Genomic DNA, 25,142 nt, shown 5'->3' on the forward strand with positions numbered 1-25,142 from the left:
AGGGTTAAAATTAATAAAATTGAAACTATGGGGACCAAAAAATAACTGTATTTATTGTATGTGATTGTATTTGATAGTATTTGATTTTTTTATGAGATTGTAAGGATATGTTTTGTATGATGGACAACGGGCTGCAGTATTTTATGCAAAAAATTATGGACTCACGAGTCACGGCACACCATGATATACTGAAGACGGTCAATGCAATAGCTGGAGCACCCTCAAACCAGTTTACTATGATACAAACCAGAACTCAGTTTTCTTGTATGAAAGGATATAGTTGAAGATTTTTAGTCTTTTTGAAAGACTATATACATGCTCAAATGACTACAGTATGAAAGGATATAGTTTAACAAGCGCATCCATATTTTTGCTCAAAACTTACAGTTAATGCCCTGATTTCATTAAGGAACTCCTCCGAGACGCCTCCTTGCCATCAAGTGTTTGATGGAATTTCTTCACTGCAACAATGCTACTTGATGTTAGATTTACCTTGTACACACTTCCTTGTCCTCCCTTGGCGATGCAATAGACGACATCGAAACCATTGGTTGATTTCATGATTCCTCCACACATTTTTCTTCCATCAAAATTAGATATTGAAAAAAAACAAATGGTCTGGAATTGACTCATCGAATTCGTCGGTGGAAAGATCAAGATATTCAATGTCAGTTAATGATATCCAAATTCATAGGGTATTAGAGCATCCACAATGGACTCCCTAAACTACCTCCTTAGACAAATTTTAGAGAGGAATCGTAAAAATGCAACTCCAACTATGCTCCCTGTTCACCTCCTAAAATAGGGAGTCCTCTATCCTAAATTTGAGGAGAGAGAAAGGACTCCTAGTGGCTCCCTATAATTTAATGCTACTTTATTTAATGAATATTTCAAACCTTTATTTAATGCTAACTATTTTTTATTTTATTTTTTAATAGAGATGGACCAATAAAAAAAGAGTTATAACATTTATGACTCTCTAAATTAGGGAGTATGGTTGGAATTGAAATTTTTTAGAGAGGTCCTAAAATAGCTTTCTTATATTCTTAGCCAAATTTTAGTTAAGAAATAGAGAGCATCATTGTGGATGCTCTTAGGACGCCAAAGTTGATTGCCCTTCAACTTCAAATTCACCAAAAATTGTCGATCTCCCAAAGTCCTTCGGGACTACCCCGACTAAACTATTTGGGGAAATATCGATTTTCTACGCCTCAGTTAAAGTCAATGTCTTGCATTTATTCGTGCATTTAAATGCAAATGAATTTTCTTGTTGAATTTAGAAGAAATTGATAGTTAGCAACTTGGATGCTTGACAATATTCATATTTTGTCTCTGACTAAAATGTACCACATTGGAAAATTGACAAGCCCCACACATTTAGGCGGGCTGCAGTATATTGATTTTATAATAGTCCTAGCATATTTATGATACAGTATATTGATTTTATACATGTTTGTACGCACACAAACATTGATTAAAACGCAAAGACCTTGACTTCAGGTTCGTTTGGGACTCGCTTTTTGACAAAAGCAAAAGCACTTTTTATACCATGACTTTAGGGCTCGTTGGGGACCCGTTTTTAACAAAAGCGCCTTTATTATAAAAAGTTGAAAATTTTCCATAAGAAATCCAAGTACTTCATAAAAAAGTACTTAGGATTGTGCTCACTAAAAATGTTTTTTCAAAAAGTGCTTCTACGACCCAAACGTTCTTTTAAATTTCTCTGTCAACCGTGTCAAAAGTACTTTTTTAGTCCTTTCAAAAGCACTCTCAAAACAAATCTTTAAGGCTAATCAGTGGAAACTAGTACTCCTACAACTTGTGTGGTGTTTACTGGCGTATTATATATAACAGAAGGAAGGTGGTGTGGGATTGGGAAAGGAGGAGCGAAACTTGTACCAGACTGTCTATCATAAAAATGGTTCCCAGGGCTAACCACGTGATGAGTCTCTTCATCCTAGTGCTGTTGTTCTCATCCGAAGCAGCGTTTGCCAGAGTTTCCCACTTTTCAGAAACCAGTTAGTCTCTTTCCCAAATATATATACACACACACATACTAAGTATGTTCATATTCAACGAAACTTCAGTGTTTTACCGAAAAACTTTTTGCAAGGAGAGATGTTAATAGAGTTCATATATTATTGAATTACTATGCCAAGTGGGGCCTCACATTAAAGGGATCCTCATTTTTCTGGCAAACAATAGAAATCTCTCTCTAGAATGGCCATGTTTATGTATTTATGATCAATTGTTTATTATTAATCAAGTTTTTTATTGTCGTTGCAGAAGACAACAAAGGTAGCGAGCTTCTGAAGATGAATAATATTAACCTGGCAAAGAAAACATCCCCAAATACAGGCCATGGTATCGGGCAATCTCCTCAAACCCCACGATCACCACCGTAAGTTTCGGGATCGGAAACATTTGCTGACCGGCCCGGACTCAGCTAGCGGTACAATATTACAGCCGAGGGGCGGCGTCAATGAACAGTTAAGAGTGGTCAGCTGACCCTTCTCATATTTGGAATATATTGTATTTGGTTTTTATATTTACCAGTCATAAAATAATATGGAAATATGGCGTGGTTGATCAAGTTTTTTGGAATAACTTTCATTTAAAAATGAATAAAAAGTATGCCTACTATGTCAGATTCAATCGCATCCATTGCTAGTGGGCTAATCCAAAGTCTAAAGCTTGTGTCAAAATTTGGGTAAAAAACGTAGTATCACGGATCCGCCCAAAAGTTATGCAACTTACATTTTTATTTTGTTTTTTAATTATCAATAACTTAAAAGCACTAGCACGTAACCAATCGGAGGAAATTAGATTTTAAAAACTAAATTAGATGGCCAAAATGAGACTCGAGTAAAGATCATTGCTATTAAAAACAGTGTGTGGCAATGAGCTCGCCACCTTGCACCCAAGTTTGAATCCCCTTTATATATCAGACTAATTTAGTCTAATTTAGTAAATATCTATTCCATTGAAAAAACAGAATATGAACGTGTAACGTGTGCATCACATATATAACATGCTCCCTCTATTTATAAAGAATAAAAAGTAAAAATTCAGGGGCTCCTTAGAAATTTCGACACGGGAATCATGGCCTCTTCTCCTCTCATAGTATATTAAACATCCCTTCTAATATTATGATGAGTGTAGTTGTTGAAGAAGAGAAGTGAACCTCTCAACATAATTTCACTATCACTAAATAAATAATGAGGTTTTATTATTTTAAGTTCGACCCATTCAAGACGCGAAGTATCTTAATTACTATCCCTTGCTTCAAGGGAACACCCTTTGATTCCATCATAAAGAAACAGAACATGTGTCTTAAGCTGCTGCCCCTATGAAACGACCGACCCAAATTCCACTTTGAAATCCTGGCGAATCCAGTTTTAAATTGACACTGCAGTAATGGATCGTAAAAGACGAAAATACCAAAACAATAACATAAACCCAGGCCCTAACTCGTGGCTGCGCCTAAACAACTGTAGGCTGCCTCGTACCCTTCTTGAGGATCAAGCCACACGTAGTTCTTTCCTCTGTAGGACACATGGCTGGTTTGTTTCTGTAAACCCCACTCTAGGGCTGACATTTCTGGAGTATCCGGGACTCCGTTTTACGATCCGTCAAATACGATACGATCTTGGGAAAGTCTAGATTAACATAATTGAAATTGACTACGATCCAACGGTTCAAACGTATAGAACCCGGAAATCGCATACTAGGCGAGATCCGTTCGGGGTTCAAACGTTATCCGAATTAAGATCCGCGAAATCCTATGCGCTCGTGAGGACTAGGAGATCACTCTAGAACTGACTGTGGTCCCCACCCTGCTGCCCACGCGCCGCCACACGCGCTGGCAGCGCGTGGTGCCTAAAGCGATAACGCTTCGCCGGAAAATCTCAACATCTCGGCTCAAGACTCCTATCCTAGGTAAAACACCCTATTTGGAGCCACTTTTGTTCTTGGACCAACCCCAAAAAGTGGCCGGAAATGGCCGGAACAGTGACTCGAAAACCGGCTGAAACCTAACTCGTAAATCGAGCTATTTACGCTAGAAATTTCTGAAATCCTACCCAACCAGCAGCTAGAGCATGAAAAATAGCTAGAAAACCATACCTCACTCGTCCGATTTGGTGGCCGGACGACGGAGAACGAACGCTTGGAAGTTCTGTCAAAAACTGTCCAGCGCCGCCTGTTTCGTGGCTGTTTCCGGCGACTATGGCGGCGGATCATGGCGGCGAAGGGCTGGGGTTGGAAGAGGGAAGTTTCGTGGTTCATTTGGCACTGGTATTGCCTGAATCGGGGGTCGGAGCTGAGAGGAATCAGCTCAGAAAGTCGGCTCGTTCTCTCTGCCGAAACCCAGAAAAATCTGGGTTTATAAAATTTGAAGTTCGAGATATTTACGGTTCTGCCACTGAACTTCTTTTGCTCGTAACTCCTTCGTTACAACTCCGTTTTGAGTCCACTACATGTCTACGGACTCGTTTTGTCGCGCTCTACGCAACAGTACAACTGGAATCCTCAAATTCCTTCCCGGTCAAAAAGTCAACTTTTAAACTAATAAAATATTCTAGGGGTATTTTAGTCTTTTTCTCAAATAAATTAATAATTAAATATTAATTTTAGGTTTGGGTTATTACACCCTAAGTCGAACCTCAGGGTGCCTACATATCCAGTGCGGGAACCAAGCTACTCGTAGTTCAAAGAATTGCAATGAATAAATGACTCATTGCAAGGAAAATTTGATTTGAATTGTATTGAGAAGTGTTTGAGTAAATTTAGCTGAATAAATCAGGGATTTGATATTGAATTGTGTTTGGGAGCGAATTTGGTTAAGAATAAATCAGGAATTCTGTTCGGATTTAAGATTTGGAAATTAATGGGTAAGTGTGGCCCACTAATAAAGAATTTGTGTTTGAGAGATTTGAATTTAATCTCATTGAAATTTGCATGGGTAGATGACTCATGAAAACTTGGATGGTTTTGTACCATTTTTCTTATTGTCAATGTCCAAGAAAAATAATGAGCAATTTTGATTAACCCACTAATTTTTCTAAAATTGATATTTGCACTTGGAAAAGTGTTTTTGCGAATTTGGCTAGGATAAACCAAGGATTTAGATTTGGTTGTGGTTGCGTCTATTGGGATGTTAGACTACCTACGTACCCTTGACGGGATCAAACCGACGTAGTTCCAAGTAGATTGTTTAATTTGCGTGGTTTTGTACCACTTGGGCTTGTGACATAGTTTTGTACCAATTGGGATTTGGTGTGGTTTTATACCACTTGAGATTTGGTGTGGTTTGTACCACTTGAGTCTTCACTTGACTATTTGAGAATTAGTGGGACTTTTTTTTTATTTGACGGTGGCAGTTTCTGCCGATTCTTCCCTTTGAAATCGCCTACAAATGCCAAGTTTTTGGTCGGAGAAAAAGGTTGGGGCCGGAATTGGTTTGCAAGTGGTGATGCGAATTGGTGCCCGACGGCATTCTCATCTGAAAAACCGGCTACAGCGAGGAGAGAGAAATCGTCGGGAGGAGAGAGAGAGAGAGAGAGAGAGAGAGAGAGATTTGATTGGATTTTAAAAATCTGACTTTGGGATGTTTACGGTTGTGCCATTGCACTTCAGTTGATCGTAACTTCTTCGTTACAACTCCGATTTGAGCCCACTATATGTCTACAGATTCAACTCGATGCGATCTACGCAATAGTACCAATCATTTCCCTCAAATCCTTCCAAATTAAAAAGTGACCAAAATAGCCCTATCCCCATGGGCAAAATTGTAATTTCATAATTTTTTAATTTTTTTAAATTGAAAGAATACTTAAATTTGGGTTGGGATGTTACAACCTACTCCCCTTATGACAATTTCATCTTCGAAATTTCCTATCTATCATTCGAAGAGGTATGGGTACTAGGCTCGCATCTAGTCCTCAAGTTCCCAAGTAGCTTCCTTGCTTGACATGATGGGGACATAACTTCCTACATTTCCCGAACCTCATCATACCTTCCAAGGAGATAATTCCAAGAATACCTACTCATCAACTACAAATTCAACATCCTTGGATCAACTATCTGCATAACCTTTCTATCGGTATTGTGTCATTTTAGACTTTGCCAACGTCATCCTCACTACCTCTATTGTTCTCTGAACAAACTCCATCTACTCCAATTTTCTTTCACCAACCTCACTCACCTAGGAGCCATACAACGACTCATGTACAAGGCCTCATTCTTGTTTGTACCTAATAAATCACGATCATGAACTGACCGAAGGACCTCCTCTCGGCCCTAGCACCTACTTATGAACTGAAACGGCCACGTTTCGTTAGGCATTTCGCCCTTCTAAAAACAAAAGAAAAGTTGCAAAGGCAGAAACCTCTCGGCCTCGCGACGCGGTATTATAGGCGAAGCCGAAGACCGTAAAGGCCACGGCCGAAGATACTGTGGTTAAATCGCCACGTGGCCTTAGGGTCCCACGCCCATTTAATGAAGTAATGTCTCGGCTATCGCAGCAAGCCCAGTCGCAAGAAGCATTTAATGCACGAGGAGAGAGTGGTGAAGTCAGGATTTTGTAATGGAAATTAAAGTGGTTAGGCGCCAATATTCTCACAAGTAATCTTACAACTTGAGGTCAGATCACCAACCACCATACCAGGGCATTAAATGCGTTCCCACGGCCAAGGGATCAGAACCCACGATCAGGGCAGTGGCCGAGATTTACCAGGATCTATGGGGGTCACACCACCATGCTTCACAATCCCAAATGCGGATTTGACTACCCACTTGCCCCGATCAGACTCCACCATACAGATCTTTTCGGCTTCGATTGTCCCTCCAAGACTCCCCCTATAAATACTAAGCTCAATACTACATTCAAGGGGTTCAAACATCAAACCAAAAGCCTCCCACGGAGCAAATTATATTTTCCTATCATGCACTTTCAATACCTTTATTTGCTTTCCTATGAGTAGTGATAGACTGTAAGGAAAATCCATTCATCAATATATCATACGACCTTTGGTTTTCAAGGCGTCAAAGCACCATCTCTGTTATCATCTCACTCACCCCATATATCATACGACCGTCGCTCTTTGAGCAACGCGCCGGAGCACCGCCTAAAACCCGCCACCAACACGCCACTAAACGGCCTTGTAGCTCGGGCCGTGAACACGGCCGAGATCGGTTCCTCTCTCGGCCACAATCGTTTGATCGAGTCGAACTCAAAACAGGCGCATCATTTAACCATCTTCTACCCAAACCTCATCACCATCTCGACGCACAGTAGATGTGTTGGCACGCCCGCGCACAATCGCACCGCATCGAAGAAGGACATCACGTGTTAACTCACATCTCCTCGGCCGGAGTACCAGGCCGTGAGATTTGCGCCGCCAACAATTCTTGGGTACACACAAACAAGTTCTCATTTTCAACATTTTAACACTTCCCACCACCAAAATCTGTCCGTGTACCGTTCTCCTTTGTTAAAGTCCGTCTTAGAGCATTTCCACCAATTTGCCAAGGCAAAAGGTAAGGGGAGGCAAAGCCTATTACTATTCACATGAATAGTGCCTACCCTTGTAATTTTTTTGTTTGTTTTCCACCCATTGCCATGACAAAAGGAAATTACTATTCACAAAAAATTAATTTTATTTTTCATACTTAAAAGATTAAATTTTGTTTCTATATAATAAATATGTCATTGTATTTTTGTTTCTGTATACAATCGTGTATTTGATGGCTTTATTTGTAGCTATTATTCTACATGCATTGTTTCCCTTTCCAGCGATCCGCAAATTTTTGTGGTTGAGATGACTTGAGACCTCCTTTTCACTACTTTTCTTCAAGGTAAGGTGGTTTGGAATATGGGAGAATACTTTGAAGTCACCTTTGTTAAAGTCCATCTTAGAGCATTTCCACCAATTTGCCATGGCAAAAGGACCCCAAAGTTGATTACCACTTAACTTCAAAGTTGATTACCCCAAAGATTTGAAGTCACCTTTGTTAGGTCCATCTTAGATATTCAGTATCAGTCAATGATCCAAATTATGAGGGTATAGGACCCCAAAGTTGATTACCACTTAACTTCAAATTCACCAAAGAAGTCAATCTACCAAAGTCCTTTGGGATCACCCCGACTAAACTATTGGAAGAAAGATCAAGTTCATGAATTTGGGTTGCATGGCTAATCTCAGGCGGTATGCTACCAGTAAGATTGTTCCATGCGATCCGTAGGGTTGCTAACTGCGGACACTGTCCCCAGAGGTGTGAGATCTCACCGTGCAAGTTATTGTGGCTTAGGTCAATGAATCTAAGATTTGGATAGGCACCAAAGTCTTCAGATATATTGCCTGTCAGTTGGTTCCCTTCAAGATGAACTCACTAAGCTCTTGCAAGTTTTCAAGCTTTTGGGAATTGAACCTATCAAGTGGTTGTTGTGTGCTGTAAAGTTTTCTAGGTATCCGCCTCCGCAAAGATTTTGGGGCAAATAACCAGAAAAGTTGTTAGTGTCCAATTGCAATTCAGTCAACTTCATGAGATTCTCCATCTCTTGGGGGATGGAGCCAGAAAGTTGGTTATCACTGAGGTATAACTGCTATAGGTCTGTGATCACAATGATTTCCTATTCAACTATTATTTTGTAAGATTATATTTAAAGGATTAAATACATTTTTGGTCATTGGGTTTTACACAAAATTTCAATTTGGTCACTGAGAAAAATATTTAGCCAAATTGGTCACTGTACGTATTACCAAAAATTTATAATTTATAGACATTTTGTTATCTTAAGTTAACTTTCGTTTAAGTGGTTCACGTGCAATGCTTCTCTCAACATCCACGAGAAAAGCAAAACCATTCACATTCCATCCGTGGAAACACCTCCAATGCCTCCTCAACTACCCCACATTTGCAATACATATCTATCAAACCATTTCCTACATAGATATCTGCTTTCACACCATGCTTCCTTATGTAGTGGTGGACAACCTCTCCCACATCAAGTGAACCCACATGCGCACAAGCAGAAAGCACACTAGCCACCGTTATATTTCATCTAGTCTCACATTAGCTCCCATCATATCTTGAAAAAAATGCTCACCGCCTCAGCATGATGGTTAGCTTGAGAGTAACTGTTGGCGAGATTGATTAGGATTTATTTCCTATTCTATTTGAGATTTTATTTCTTTCCTTTTGTACAGTTGTCTTGTAATTAGGATTTTATTTATCAAACTATGATCATCTGAATATTGGTGGTTATTCATATGCAAATTGGGCAAGTATTGTAATAGATAGAAGATCCACATCTGGTTACTTCACATTCGTGGAAGGTAATTAGGTATGGCAACAAGTCGGGTAGGGACCGGGTATGACAATACACTGTCCACCAATGAGGGATTTCCAACAGTGTATTCATACTACTCTATCATTTCTCATTTGGATGGGGGAAGACTTTAAAGTCTTTCCAACACTTCAGTTAAAGTCATTGTCTTGCATTCACAGATTTAAATGCAAACTTTGAATTTTCTTGCCGAATTTAATTGATGAAATTGATAGGTAGTGTTTTATTTTATTTTATTTTTATAGAAGAAATTGATACAGAGTTAGCAACTTGGATGCTTGACAATGTTCATACTTTGTTTCTGGCTGTTAAAAATGTACCCCATCAGAAATACAATATATTAAAGAAGAGTTTGAGATTGATTAAAAGCCTCACACACCTATGTGGGTGGCATTATATTTTGATACAAAAGAGTCCTCCTCTCAGATGAGAGAAGACAATTTAACCTCCTTTTTTTTTTCTTTTTTCTTTTTTTTGTCATTCGCTATCGCTAGGGAGGGGGAGGGGGAGGGGGAAGGGGTAATATATTGGCTTTTTTTCTGTATACAATCGTGTATTTGATGGCTTTATTTATAGCTATCATTCTACATGCACTGTTTCCGTTTTCCAAAAAATATCCAGCAATCGACAAGTTTTTGTGGTTGAGATGGCTTGAGACCTATCTTTCACTTTTCTTTCTAAGAGGTAAGGTGGTATGTTAACTATTCATCGTCTTATAAATGCAATGTTTGAATTTTGTTCGCGCTAAATCTGAACAGATAAGAGTTTAGGCTAACTTACAAGTGTGCTGATGGTTGAGGATTGGAGTGACCTTCTTCCGTGATGTTAGAAGGTTTGAGCAGGAGCTGGATCCGAACTGAGGAGGGGATACCGATGTGGTACCTGCCGAAGGCCCTCCGATGCTAAAGTTAGTAACTAAGAGCGATTCTATTGACAGTGGAAGCACTTAGTCAAGTCAGAAAGTCTTACCACTTGGCTGGGCCAAGGGACTCTATTTATAGAGAGCATTTGTGATGCTCTTAGCACTTTGTTTCGATGTGGGACTCGTGGGAGTGTCTTCGGAGGTCGACACGTGCTCGGCGAGTTCTGCGAAGTTACGAGGTAATCTGCCGAATCGGATTGACATGATGGTTGGTCGCTCGGCAAACCATGCCGAAGGTTGGCGTAGAGACCGATGGTGCGTAATCGACCCCCTGAATCGGTAGAGCGTGCCGAAAGAACATTCGGTATGGCCCAGTTGAGCTGGTCTCTATTTTGAGGGTGTTCCACGTGTCACGACGTGAGTGGGTGGTCAGATATGGTACAAACAAATTTTAATGATGAAATTGATAGAAGAGTTAGCAATAACTTGGATGCTTGACAATGTTCAGTCCTTGTTATTGGCTGTTGAATAATGTTAAATACGATGGAAAACTTAACGAAATAAAATACAATATTGTATAAGTCCATGGTTCCACACAACTAATAGTATAGAAGGAGCTTTAGTTTTCACACACAAAATAGTTTACTAACTAAGTAAATAGGAATTCAATTTCAGCTAATTAGAATAAAGCCAAAAGCCAAAATATAGTACCTACGTTTACCATAATATAATTAAAGAACATCAAAATTACAAAATATACCATTATGCCATTATTTTCAAATTTCAATATTTAATTAGTAGGAGTTTTGAGAATAGTCTCCGTATTGGGCCCGATTGGCATTTTGATCGTTAAATTACTAAGGATCTGCATCCTCTCAATTACTTTTTTATCATTTTTGCTCCTTAATGTACAAACAGTGAACTTTTTGGATCCTTTATTTTAATTCTTCATCATATTTTATCTCCTTTTAAGTCTCTGTTCAAATGAATCTAATCCAGTAGTCAACTCTCATTTAATTTTCTTTTTTATGTTTGATTTCCACCACATTTGTATCTCTTTTGGGGTCCGGGTTTCAGGGAGGGGTGTTTGGGTAGCTTGGCATCCAATTTCACTATATATATGCTCACAGGCATCGAATTTCATCCAAGAACAAACTATCTCTCTCTCTCTCTCTCTCTCTCTCTCTCTCTCTCTCTCTCTCTCTCTCTCTCTCTCTGGGATAATGCTGGGACCATTGGTACAAGAGGAATTGTAGTAAACTATCAGAGTGAATATTGGAGTTTTTTAGGACTATAATGTAAATCGAGGATCAGTATACGTATGGGCCATTGATCAGAAGTAAAAATTACCTAATAAATTGACCATTTTGCTCTAATAATTGACAGAAAATGTAACAGAGATTATGATGGTAGGACCAAAGATGAAAATTGTTGAAAATTTATCCATAACAAAGAAGCTTCTAATTAACAAACAAAAAGGGAGACATAAACTCTTGTATCAGTAATGTTTTATTGGTATTCTTTTAAACTAACAAACCCTTTTCATATTTGACAAAATAGAGATTTTCAAAAATCTTTGGTTAAACCTAAGCACTTACCTAAGCAAAAAAAAAAAAACCAATTGAATTATAAGTAGAAGCAATATACATAAGGACTCTCCAACTATATGACATCCAATATATCACTCAAATGGCCACTCGTTCTCCTTATGGATCTCTTCTTCTTCCTCAGGAGTGAAATCATTCATGATGTTGAAGGTCTTGCAGATCTCTTTCGGTGTCTTTCCCTTGATCATGTCTGACACAATCTGGCAGGTCAAATCCAACAAACTCTTAAGCAAAAACAAAAAATGTATGCCAACAACTAGTGAGAAACAACCAAAACCAATAAAATCATATAATCAAATTAGAAACTACACTGCAAAGTATGAGAAAAAATAAACATATTAATAACTGAGGAACCAAATGCAAAACCATGATGAAAGTATTAAAACGGAAATAGAAACTGCAATTTTATGCATTGCAATTTCCGTTTTATGCATTGAAGTTTCCAAAACTGCAGTGCAGTTTCCAAAAGTCCAATTTTGAGTTCCCTTGCTTTTGGGTAGTTCTACTCTTCTCTTGCCCATCCAATTCCTCATTAGGATAGCCTCTACTCTTCAAATTGGTGAGGTTGAAGGCCAAGGAAAGAGCAAAAATCCAATTGTAATTAAATGAAAACTGAAATGTAGTTTCTAAAACTGCATTGCAGTTTTCAAAAGTCCAATTTTGAGTTCCCTTGCTCTTGGGTAGTTCTACTCTTCTCTTGCCCACTCAATTCCTCATCTAGGTAGCCTCTGCTCTTTAAATTGATGAGGTTGAAGACCAAGGAAAGAGCAAAAAACCAATTGTAGTTTCCAAAACTACAAAATAGTTTATGCAAAACTACAATGCAGAACCTGTATAAAATTTCACTGAACTAAAGCTTAAATGGTATTGCAAAATATCATATGACAGTGATGGCATCAACCATTTCCAAATCAAGACAAATGCATAGCCTATTTTATCTTGTTGGTGGGGATTGAGATTTGAACTTTGTGATGGTTGATGCTGCTGCTGTGGATAGTTTTGTTGCTGGTGTAAATGAGCCATTTTTAACTACAAATAAACAGACACTCTCATAAGCTAAAGGACAATGAACTTTTTGATAACATGTGGAAGGACGGAGGGGGAAAACACCACCATATCGACTACAACTACAAGCATAAGGAAATCTACGGAGATAAGAGCACCTTAGTCAGCATATTTGTATCTTCAATAGGCATAATAGGCCCAGCAAAGAATAAAGATTATGAATTTACATAAGAATTTGGTCATTTTGAGATTCTCAACTTCAAAGATAAACAACAACGAACAATTGAGTTTCAAAATTCAGAAAGAACGTCACTTTGATGCATTCAACATATATATTACCATAGTGTTAATATAGGATTGGAAACTAAAGAAAAGAAATTATCCAAACAGACACAACAAACTTTCTAATTGTAGGAATCTAAAAATCTATCCAGCCATCAAAAACTTAATGTGAGGTGCCATCCTTTTAAAGTCAAATTGTTACCACCTGATTTGATCTCCTGAAACAAAAGACTTTAACATGTAAGCTACAAGCATAATTATACAATACCAACACAATCCTTTTAAACTCTTTGCAACTCCTGACTCTGCAACTTGTGCCTTAACGAAGAACTTACAATCGCCACGCGCAGACATGGCAATAAACTTGAAATTAACTTAAACTTGAAACTTACATTTCGCCGGAGGATCTTATACTAATGGTCAAGATCTGCATCGAAGGCCTCCAATCGTTGTTGACTGCCATTAAGCAATTTGATCAGCGAGTCCGGTGCGATCCGTGTTTTAATCTGGTTTTCGATGATGGGGCTTACTTCATAGCAGACTCAGCACTAGGAAGAAGAGAGATCTCTATGGACGACGTCGTAGAGAGATAGAGAGAGAGAGAGATCTAATTTTGACTAACGATTTAAATAGAAAAAAGGTAAAATTGTATTTTACCTCTATAATTTAGACAGACCCAACGAATCTGGGCCTTCTCTTTGGCCTAATCCAAAATAACAATTCTTTTCTAAGTATTAAAACCCAAACTAAAATACTCAATGTCTCAAATACTAATTCGTAAAGTTAGTTATGTCTAATACCTAATTTTTCTTAGAAGGTAAAAACCCACGTATTATATTAATCGATGAGGCAAGCACTCACAAGAAATTATATACCTATGCATTAGGTAAACACCCAAATATTGAAAACAAAATATGTTTACTACTTATCACGTTGATACGTGGTGTTTAAGCATAGCGTAGCCACAAATAAAAAACTTCAGAAAAATAATATCAACAAGAGAACTATTGATGATGTTTTCATGTACCTAATATATAGGTACTATGAGCTAACGTGCTTTATATTAATCTATATATATATATATATATATATATAAAGCAAAATGTAGAGAATGGTGAAACATTCAAAATACCAAAAAGTGTATTTGGTTAATGCAAACATTAAGAATTGAAATTATTAATTAAATGAGGATAATATGGTAAATTCACACTTTTTCATATTAAAAAAAGTTAAAATTAAAAGAAAAATAAGATAATTCATCCTATTTTTATGGAACACAACAAGCCATTATCTTTTTTTATTCTAAAATAAATTTAAATTTTTAAAAAAAAAAGCCTCTAGCAAACGATGAAGCCCGTGGGGAGAGGCTAGTATATAAAAAGCAAAAGTCAAAGAATGGTGAAACATTCAAAATACTAGAAAATGCCCTTAGTTAATTCAAACATTAAGAATTAAAATTATTAATTAAATGAGGATAATATGGTAAATTCACATTTTTTCATATTAAAACAAAATTAGATAATATGTCTTATTTTTATGGAACACAACTACCCATTATTTTTTTCAATTCTAAAATAAATTTAAATTTTTTTAAAAAAAACCTCTCACTGACGCGGAATTAATATATGTATATATATAGGTAGAATTTTCTAATGTACCTGGTTACTAGGTAATATAAGATTATGTATCTAATTACTAGGTAAATGTAAGATTATGGACATAACTTAATAGGTAAATATAGGATTGTACCTGATTATTGGGGGAAGTATGAGATAATATATAATCTACCTAACATATAGGTATTTTGTTATTTTCAATATACCTTTTTTTTTTTTTTTGGTTTCTTCAATTTACCTAATAAGGAGGTCATAAACAATAAGAAAGAAAGCCAACAATTTTTTTTGGGTTAAAAGAAGGAAAAACAAAGACAACGTTAATATACAAAATTATGGATGCAATTAATAGAATTCATGGATGTAATTAAAAGAAGGAAAAAAAAAGAAAAAAAGGCAACGTAATTAATATACCAAAATCATTATGGTCATAAGCACTTAATTTTTTTAATTAATTATGGTCATAAACAATTCTTTCCCGTAATTATCACATAAATTTCAGTTATCCGATTGAAGGCATAAGAGGCAACATTGGAACAAAAAATAATTTTAAAAAATAAAAATAAAAAGATTACATCATAAAATATTTAAAAAATAATGTAATCCTATGTGGCACAAAAGTCAAAGGACTTGTATCAAATTCACAAACTTCGAGGATTAAAACCAACTTTTCAATGAGAATTTGGATCTATATCGACTTTTCTGTAAAAAGTATTCCTACTATGTCAAATTCAATCACATCCGTTGCTAGTAGGCTGATCCAAAAGTCTAAAGCTTGTGTCAAAATTTGGATAAAAAACATAGTATTACGGATCCGCCCTAAAGTTATGCAACTTACATTTTTATCTTGTTTTTTATTTATCAATAACTTAATAAATATTAACTTAAAAGCACTAGCACGTAACCAATTGGAGGAAATTAGAAATTGAAAACTAAATTAGACTGGTAAAATGAAACTCGAGTAAAGAACATTGCAATTAAAAAGAGTGTGGCAATGAGCCCACCTTCCTTACACCCAAGTTCAAATTCTCTCCCCGCATATCAAACTAATTTAGTCTAATTTAGTAAATATCACTTATATTGGGAAAAAAACAAAAAAAAAGAATACGGACGTGTAACGCGTGCATCACATCACATATATAACATGCCTTCTCTCTATTCATAAAGAATAAAAAGTAAAAATTTAGGGGCTCCTTAGAAAGTTCGACAAGGGAAACGTGGCCTCTTCTCTTCTCATAGTATATAAAACATCCATTCTAATATTATGATGAGTGTAGTATTATCGAAACATTAAAGTCACCAACGATTGCTCATAAAGTCTATCCATGCATAACCATAAGGTACAAATCCATCTAAATAAAGGAACCCAGTGGGTGTGGTGAACAATTGAAACAACATTATTTCATAATAATTTCTAATAAGCACTTGTTTCATTCAGCTAAAGCATAAATTAGTAACAGACATAACTTAATACATCAAGCTAGTTATATAAGTGCAGGATCAAACAAGATGCACTAGATATGGAAGCTCTCATGGTAACCAACAAAAAGCCAGAGAACTGTTTAAGACCAAAACTTTTGCTGCTCAACCGCCTACTATTTCAAAACTTGTAGCAGTTTGACAATCGATCCTTGTCACTCATGCCAAAATTTGTGATATTTGGTTGCAGAATGAAACATGGAGAGATTCCGAAAGGCAGCACCAGCAGCAACCAAGGATGAAGAGATATCCATCAAAAGGATTTCTTCTCATAAGAAACCAGCCCATGAACTCCACCTTCTACTTGTGCTGCTCCTGTTCTTACCTGCACAATAAAATACATTATCAACTGACTGAGAAAACCACATTAGTTCTTAATATGATCGCCATAACATCCCAGGTTCCATAAGCAAAAGTTCATACTAAGAATTGGTGTGACAGATACGTCACACCTACACCTTTGATGTAAAAGTACACCCAGCTAATTGAAGCTAAAATTGTGCAAGTCTAGGTTAGGTGATCAACCATTTCAGCACATTAAAGGCCATGAAAGCTGCTGCAAATACTTTTGACATATCCAGCTGACCCTCAGGGGACCACATTAGCCCTAATTTGGACTTTAAAGGGGCCCTGAACCTAACTCCCTACTCTCTGTTTTAACACATAGCTCTTTTCTATATGTCAGTGTTTGTATATGATTGACACCCAATAGTAGTATTCTAGAATAACGTTTCTTTCCCACTTTTGTTGGTAGTTCCACTTGAAAGTGGCGAACTAGAATACAAAAGATAGACGGAACAGACAAGAAGAGTGAGTTATTGCAAGAATCATCGATTGCACCACCATTTCTCATTAACGCATAGAACTGAAATGACTTTCTTGACAATAATGCCATGAATAACACAACTTCTTATGCAAAATGGACTCCATACCTCTAGCCTTAAAACGCTTGTTCTTAGGAGGTCGTGACCAGATTGCAGAGAAGAAGCACCAAGATCTTGGAAACCTTGTTTCACAGCTTGCATTGTGTAAGGTATGAACTTCAAAACAGAACCTTTGTCTGCAACTGCCCCAACCACCCCCTGTGCAATTTTCAGCTTAGCTGTATCACCCAAGTACCTTTGGTCGCTGCCTTTTGTCATTGCTTCAAGAGATCCCATGCCTCGATATTTTTTTATTCGACGACCATTCTGGTACAGAGAAATGAAATTACTAATATTACAGACACTAATTCCTCAGTACAGGTTAAGCATGCTGATAGCTAAATCAACAATAACAAAGAAATAACAAAAAGAAAGTTGCTTCTAAAAGGGCAAGTATGCTGAAAAAAGCCAGTACAACTACGTAAGGTAAATAATTAGAATTATGCATATTGTTCAGACATAAGGAAAGATGTGCACATCAAGAACACTTCAGTACCAATCAAAACAACCAGACAAATCTTTGAAAAGAATTATGGCCCGGAGAAACAAAGCTGTGGAAATTCTTCTCCACACAAGCTATAAGGTTAAATATTCAAATTCTTTTATCAACTACCAAACATAACAGAGAAACTAAAACACATCGAAGTGAGAGAGGGAGAGAGAGGCTGCCTATAAATATAACCTAACATCCAAGAATTACACATCGTGTGTATGGTAGGTTTAATAAGCACAATGACCCTGTGTCCAAAAACAAAACAATAATAAAAAAAATTCAATCAATTGCTCCCAACATGATAATAACTAACAAGCAAGAAATGCTGTCCATCCGTGGGTAGTGCAGTACCCCCCGCTATAAATTCAGCTTTAACACGCATCCATGAAAATCCAAGACTGCACTTAGGCCTCAAACTTGTGAAGTTCTAGTCATCACAGAGAGAGTGCATGTGAACATGCCAATGATATTCCTAATTACGTGAAAGCACTAAAAATCGATGAAAAGCCAAACACACATCAATCAAGTAAAACTATTCTATACAATTATAACTGAAGCAGTCCAAAAAGGATGAGAAATAAGTCAGGATATGTGGGAAATTTAGACACACATAGCGTCATGCTAAGTTTCTTTACACATTCATAATTCTAATATTTTGTAAACCTGAGTACTAACCTCCTTCAACAAAAAATCATCAAAATAATTCAATGAAATACAAAAAAACATATTCAAGTAACACTCACACAGGGTAGAAGTGTGAAAGTAAAGTTTTAATTTCTGGTGTGAGCAGCATATCTGTTCTGGCAATAAAAGATGCGCCATCTCCCTGACATACCTGATACTCATAAGCCCCAGGAGTCTCGGTGCTTCCAGCTAAGAAGCTTCCCATCATGACAGTTGAAGCCCCAAGGACCAAAGCCTTGACAATGTGTCCAGAATTGGAAATTCCACCATCAGCAATGATAGGCACGCCACTTTGTGAAGCAATAGATGCAACCTTGTAAACAGCAGTTGCCTGAAACATATTACCAAAACCGAAACAACTTTAATAATAAAATGGTATAACCATCAGCAACCCTTAAAAAGAACAAACCCTTGTAACCAATAACATAACTTCCAATCCATTCACCTCCAGATTCTACAAAATCTTAATTTAACCACCACCAGTCATAACACAACCTAAAGCATCATTCACAAAAACAAGTAAACAAAAAAGAAAGTATTTTTATACCTGCCCCCGCCCGACGGCGCAGACCTCTTGTGTGGTACAAATGGAGCCAGATCCCATTCCAACCCTCAACCCATCAACACCAGCCTGAATCAAATTCTGCGCCTGACTCACCGTCACCACATTCCCACCAACCACATCCAAATTCGAGTAAGTTTTCTTCACATACTTAATCATCTCAATCTGATAAATGGAGTTCCCCTGAGAGCTGTCCAACACCACCACATCAACCCCTGCCTTCACCAACCCCTCCAATCTCTCCTTATCTGTCTCCCTTGTCCCGATGGCAGCCCCGACCCGCCACGCCCCTTTGGGCCCCACCGTCCCCACCCCCAATTTCGGGTACCCTTTAATCCTCTCCACCTCCTCCTTCGCTACCACATCCACAACCTCATCGTCCCTCACAGTCGCCACCACATCTCGCCTTTTCTCCTCCATGTGCTCCCCAATCCGCCCCAAATCGTAACTCCACGGCACCGTGAAGTCCGTACAGTTCACCATGTAATCGTAAATCTTCACCTCCTTGTCTCCTAATTTCGCCCAATCTCTACCCGCCACGTACCCCAAAAGCTTCGAACTGGGACTCCCATTCTCAGTGACCAGGACGTAGGGGTTGGAAGAGTCGAAGACGTCGTCGGATTGGATTCGATCGCTTGGAGATTTGAAGACGGGATTGGAGAGAACCGGGACGCGGCGGGATTTGACGGCTTTAACCATGTGGGCTTGCTCAGACGGCGTCGTGTTGGAGTGGATGATGCCGATGCCGCCGAGGGCGGCCATGGAAATGGCCATGTGGGCCTCGGTAACGGTGTCCATGGGGGACGAGACGCAGGGGATCGAGAGGGGGACGCGGCGGCTGAGGCTGGTGGCCAAATGGACGGAGTCGGTGGGAAAGTCGATGTAGTGAGGAAGGAAGATGACGTCATCGTAGGTGTAGGAGTAGCCCTGGTTGAAGAGCCGATCGGAGGAGAAGCCGTCTTCGAAGATTGAACTTGACATTGCGGCGGCTAGGGAGAGAGAGAGAGTTAGGAAGCTAGGATATAGGAGAGAGGAGAAAATAAAAAAGTAGGGGTTCAGTCAGGGGCGTGCGTTGGAAGCGGCTAGTGAGTTGCGAAATTATGGAGGGAAACGTCCAAATTTATTGGTTGGGTGTGAGCGGGTGCATGGTACTCACTGTTCCTCTTTTTCCTTTTGATTTTTTTACGTGATTTATTTTCATGTTATCAAATATTATAAGCTTTTATACATGCATCAATCAAGAAGCTAAAGTAAAGTCATTGAACCCTTTTTTGTTGCTCTTTCTTTTCCTTGTGTAAAGTTGTTTACTTTAATTCATTCTTCCAACATCTAAGTGAGATTTAGTATATAATAACATCCTCAGTGGTCGACAATGGCATAAATTTGAGTAAATAAAATGGTTTAATTTTAAGTGGGTCATCATAGATAAATAAATAACATAATTTGATACATATAAGATAAGATTAATCTTCTAGTAGATTAACCACGTGGCCACATTAGTATAAGAGTTTCCAAGTCTTGGGATAATATATATTAATAAATATATAAACCTTGTCATGGTAGGTAGGTTACAAGGAGGGGTGAGCACGGGTGGGTTTGGAACTGTAGAAAGCTCTTTCATTAATTGTACTAAATCTCTCAGTAGAGTAATTTCTCTTCCATTAATCAATCATTAAGTCATTTAACCGATCGGTTGATTAACTGTAAGTTCAGTTCGGTTGGTTCAGTAAGTCATTAAAAAAAAGGTTCTTTGATTTAAGTCCAAAATTCCTAGCCTTCTTTGGGCATAGTCCACACCTTTTTTGCTGTAGATTTGGGTCCATTGATTTTTATTAATTTTTTCATGTGTCAATTTTACCATTTGAGGTAAATAATGAAAAAATATTAATTGAAAACCCAAATTAATCTATTGATTCTTTCCTTCTAAATAAATTTCATATTTTAAATTTTGAATCCTTCTATTGCCGTCATGACATAAAAGAAGTTCATATAAAACAATGAAAATAGGAGAATTATTGATGATATCTTCCCAACAAATATTTACCTGACTACTAGGTAAATAGGATATAATATACCTAATTATTAGGTAAATATAAAATAATGTACCTAAATACTAGGTAAATATAAGATAATGTACCTAAATACTAGGTAAATATAAAATAATGTACCTAACACATAAGTAGTATACTCTACTATACCTGATAAACATGTATATTTTAGAGAAAATGTGTGGATTTGAGTGATACAACCAATAATCGTAAAATGCCACAACAAAAACATGAAAAAAGGAAAAACTGGAAGATAATTAACTATCAAGGAACAAAGGAATCGAAAATGATGTGGGGGGAAAACACAAAACCCACTTGTGTTAATGGTTAATTGCATCTTAATTAAAGATATTAGGTGGGAATGAACTTTACAGCAACAAAAAGGTGAAGAAAAAAAGTGAGCTAAACAAAATCAAAAGTAAAACAATGAGGAATTGTATTATCAAAGAAGAAAACAAACAAACAAAATCAGTGAATAACAAAAGTTGTGGCAAAGAGTAAAAGAATATTTATGTACCTTGTGTACAGGTTGCCATAGTGTAAGAATACAAAGCCACAACATGCCAACGTTCATATAGGAGCATGACTGAAATATAATAGCTATTTCAAAAATTATAGGAGACGTGATGTGATTTGTGGCAGTATTTTCCGTTTATATCATTTTGACAATATCATAATTATTATGACAAAAATTAATTTCTTACCTTATTTAATTTTAGGACCATGATGGGAATAACAAAGTAATTTAACAATGAAAAAAATAATATGTAAATATCAAAAAAACAAAACAACAAAAAAACGGAATGTAATCATACGTGGCACAAAAGTCAAAGGACTTGTATCAACAACAACAAATACAAGGATTGCATCTGACTTCTATTTTCGATTTTGGACTTATACCGAATTTTATATTAAAAAAATACCAATAATCCAATTTATCAAAGTAAGAAATGAAATAAATTAAAATTAAAGTTACAAACCAACATAAAACAGATTCCAAAACCCTTATTCCTTGCTGCAGCTTACTGTTAAAAAAAAAGGCAATAAGGAACATATTCCCTTCTACTGTTATAAAATAAATAAAAAAGGGCAAAAGGAACATAATCCCTTCTACTGTTATATTAAAAAAAAAAAAGCAATAAGGAACATAATCCCTTCTACTTTTTATATTGGAGTTGGCAAAGCAAATACTTTGCCCATTATGATCAGTTGATTCATTTGCCTTTCAACCTAAAAATAAAAAAAAAGGTTTGCTTTGCTCCAAATTATGGATCGTCTGTTTCTCTTTCTAGTTGTACTTGTACTGGTGGAATGCTTATACACAGCAGAGGAAGAGAAAGAAAGAAAAAAGACCTACAATCTGTAGCAGGAAAGTTATTGAAATCTACATTCATCAGTGAGCAACCAGTAACCTACATAATTTTTACTTACAAAATTCCTGTTCAAATTATGGTCACATACACCGAAATTTTGTACCTTTCGTGTCGATAAATTGAAAAGGAAAAAAATAAAAAATAAAAATGATCTGCATTGTGATTGTGATTGTGATTGTGATCTTGTCTCCTCTGATCAATAATAGACAAAGTGGCACCCATCATAGCCTGTGGAAGAAGACATCACCAAAGATAATGGATCAGTATTTATATAACCTAAAATGCTTATAAATAAATACTAAGTTTCTTTGTTGTGTGGCTATAATAATAGTTTTGAAAGATATGCACCATTGATTTATGAACTTACTTGGATCGACAGTGACTAGCATGCCAGTTCCTCCAAACTCACAAGTGCCACCAGCAACCTTCGTCCTTTGCCAGAAGCTATTGAAGGCATAGGAAGCATGGGCAAACAATGAGTTGGGCTCAAAGCACGGCCCACTGGGCTGAATGGGCCCGCAATCTGCTCCCGATCCACAAGCATAATTCATAGCTTCTTGAATGATTGGGTCGGGCACTGACGGCTTAGCTACGCACCACAGGGCCGCCTTTGGGCCTCTTTTCGGAGTCGGTGGTGTGGTTGGTGGGGGGAAGATAATAGGAGGCTCGAACACCAGCGGGCTTGGCTGAAACCCGAAAGGAGATGGCACCGAAGAAGGTGGGTTTGGGACAAGGGCCGGGGGCTGGGCTCATAATCAGGTGGGCTTGGGATATAGATAGTGGGACTAGGTATGAAGTCTGGTGGGCTTGGGACTATGACAGTTGGGCTTGGGACAGTTTCGGGTGGATTAGGAGTGGATTCGGGTGGGCCTGGGATAATGATTGTTGGGCTTGGGAAGGTTACGGGTGGATTCGGAGTGGAGATAGATTCTGGTGGGCCTGGGATAATGATAGTTGGGCTTGCTGGTGGGCTTTGAATAGGAAGGATTGGTGGATAGGGTATTGATGGAGTCGGGGTAAAAATTGTAGTTGGGGTTTGTGGGGTATTGGGTGCAGTTGTACAATAAGGAGGTGCATTTTCAGGCAAGGAAATTGGAGCCAATGAATCGTAAGGTGGCAATGTAAGTGGTGAGCTCACACCATAGGGCTGGATTTCCTTTGATCCCTCCAATGGAAAATCAATTTGCTTAATTAACTTCAAATTCTTTGCAGCTTTGAGAAACAGACTTCTCTGATGTGCTGGACTTGGAACAGCTTTTAGTAATCTCATTGATCTTCTTGCCTCTGCCAAAACATTTAGGCTTATCAACTAAATTTCAAATCATCTCTAAATTCAGTGTCTCCAAGGCTTACAATGCCATTTGGTAAACTTCATTGTCTCCTGCATCTAATTATAAAACGAAATAGGTTAAATACGACGGGTTGTGTATTCTTTAAAGAAGAGGCTTACCACATTGACAGAAGGAAATAGTTGCCAGAGCCAAATAGAGAAAAAGAATGCAAATTCTTGTCTGCTCTTTGTTTGTGGCCATGACTTGCAACAATACCCAAAACTCCAAGTTAAGCTTCTTCTTCTCCTTTTGCTCCAATTCCCACAAAACCCAAAGACTAGAAGCAGGCAGAGGCAGGCATGCAGAAGAAGCTTTTGAATATATAGAGAGGCTAGCCAAGGCAGCCTTGGACCTCCCTAGAATTGCCCAAAAGATAGGGTAAATGGTAGACAATTGGCTAATTAAGTTGGCCATAAAGATTGATTCTTTAGCAGTCCAACTTTCAGTCACTTTGCTCAGAAATGTGTGAATGAAGAAATACAAAAAGGGTCAAAAGGGTCTAAGAGAATGTGTATTTCATTGGAAGGTGAATTGTTCAGTCACAACCTGCATAAACATCTTTTTGCCTCATTAATAGTTTTGCATGCAGAAAACCATGGAATATATGCTTGCTTGATCTTGAAAAAAATGAAAGTGTGGTTTTTTCTGCCCTTTTGTGTTGCTTGCTTTCTACTCAAAGCTCTCTCTCTCCTCTCTCTCCTCTCTCTCTAAGTGGGGAAAACCAAACCAAGATACAAAGGTGTATATGCGATATTCAAATCAAGAACTGGTTTTTTTTTTTCTTCTGTTCTCTAAGAATGCTTGTGACAATCATTTTTGTTCTGATTGCATACCCGCTTGGATTTGCTTTGTCCAAATTATTTTTACATCTTTAGTTAAAAGTACATGTGTGCAGGCTTGATTATCAAAACATATAATGCCTTTGTCCTAATTATGAAACATCAAGTTAAAAGTACATTTGCAGGTTTGAATACGAAACATAATGCCTTTAACAAATTGCTCCCAGAGGTTATTCTGAACACCATGTCCCCACCAAGGATTACTTATAATCTATTGGATCTCTGCAAAATGAAGGGTGCTTAGTGCTCTAATGCTCTTGACAAATCTAGAAATTAAGGCAATGCCATATTCCTTAAGCGTGGAAAAGTGAACTTGTAGATCGAGTACATACATGTAACATGCAGCAAAAGGCAGTCTTATAGCCTTGAGATTTTAGAAACAAACTCCCCCTCCATGTTCTTTTATTCGGGGTAGCTTCCAATCAACCTAGTATTAGATTCAAAAGCTTAGTTAATCAATATGGTACGACCTTGTAGTTCAAGTGATTAAAAGTATTCATTTATGCATCTGAAAGTCATGTGCTATGTTATCTGTGATCGACTTAAGCTGACTTTTGGTTCAATTTTGAAGCTTGACTTAGGTTCATTGTGAAGTTCTTAAGTGTTACGAAACTCGCCAATTTGTTTGATACATATGGGTTACTAAACGATCTCCAATTTGATTGATTTTTTATTTAAGAAATCATCTTTAA

At 37.5% G+C, this 25,142-nt stretch overlaps 1 protein-coding gene, 1 long non-coding RNA gene and 2 pseudogenes across 3 annotated transcripts; 1 reads left to right on the plus strand and 3 right to left on the minus strand.

Moving 5' to 3' along the window:
* The first annotated feature begins 832 nt into the window (after positions 1–832).
* LOC148918656 (uncharacterized) lies at positions 833–2,660 on the plus strand. The gene is made up of 2 exons (XR_016125036.1): positions 833–2,018; positions 2,287–2,660. It is a non-coding gene; the product is annotated as an uncharacterized LOC148918656 (long non-coding RNA).
* A 9,033-nt stretch (positions 2,661–11,693) lies between these two features.
* On the minus strand, positions 11,694–13,727 carry LOC148918657 (SKP1-like protein 1; annotated as a pseudogene).
* Positions 13,728–16,097: 2,370 nt separating this feature from the next.
* Positions 16,098–19,953, minus strand: LOC103325646 (inosine-5'-monophosphate dehydrogenase 2-like). Its single transcript, XM_008227826.2, has 4 exons — positions 18,845–19,953; positions 18,449–18,628; positions 17,130–17,387; positions 16,098–16,522 (listed from the first exon to the last, which is right to left on the minus strand). The coding sequence occupies exons 1-4, from the start codon at positions 19,838–19,840 to the stop codon at positions 16,451–16,453; spliced, it is 1,506 nt and encodes a 501-aa protein (XP_008226048.2). The 5' UTR covers positions 19,841–19,953; the 3' UTR covers positions 16,098–16,450.
* A 2,315-nt stretch (positions 19,954–22,268) lies between these two features.
* LOC148918658 (uncharacterized) lies at positions 22,269–24,090 on the minus strand (annotated as a pseudogene). The gene is made up of 3 exons (XR_016124968.1): positions 23,731–24,090; positions 22,648–23,564; positions 22,269–22,508 (listed from the first exon to the last, which is right to left on the minus strand). The product of XR_016124968.1 is annotated as an uncharacterized LOC148918658 (transcript).
* Between the last annotated feature and the right edge of the window lie 1,052 nt (positions 24,091–25,142).

The sequence above is a fragment of the Prunus mume genome, linkage group LG3 (genome assembly GCF_029339155.1).
Source record: "Prunus mume cultivar Tortuosa linkage group LG3, ASM2933915v1, whole genome shotgun sequence".
In the NCBI taxonomy this organism is placed as follows: domain Eukaryota; kingdom Viridiplantae; phylum Streptophyta; class Magnoliopsida; order Rosales; family Rosaceae; genus Prunus; species Prunus mume.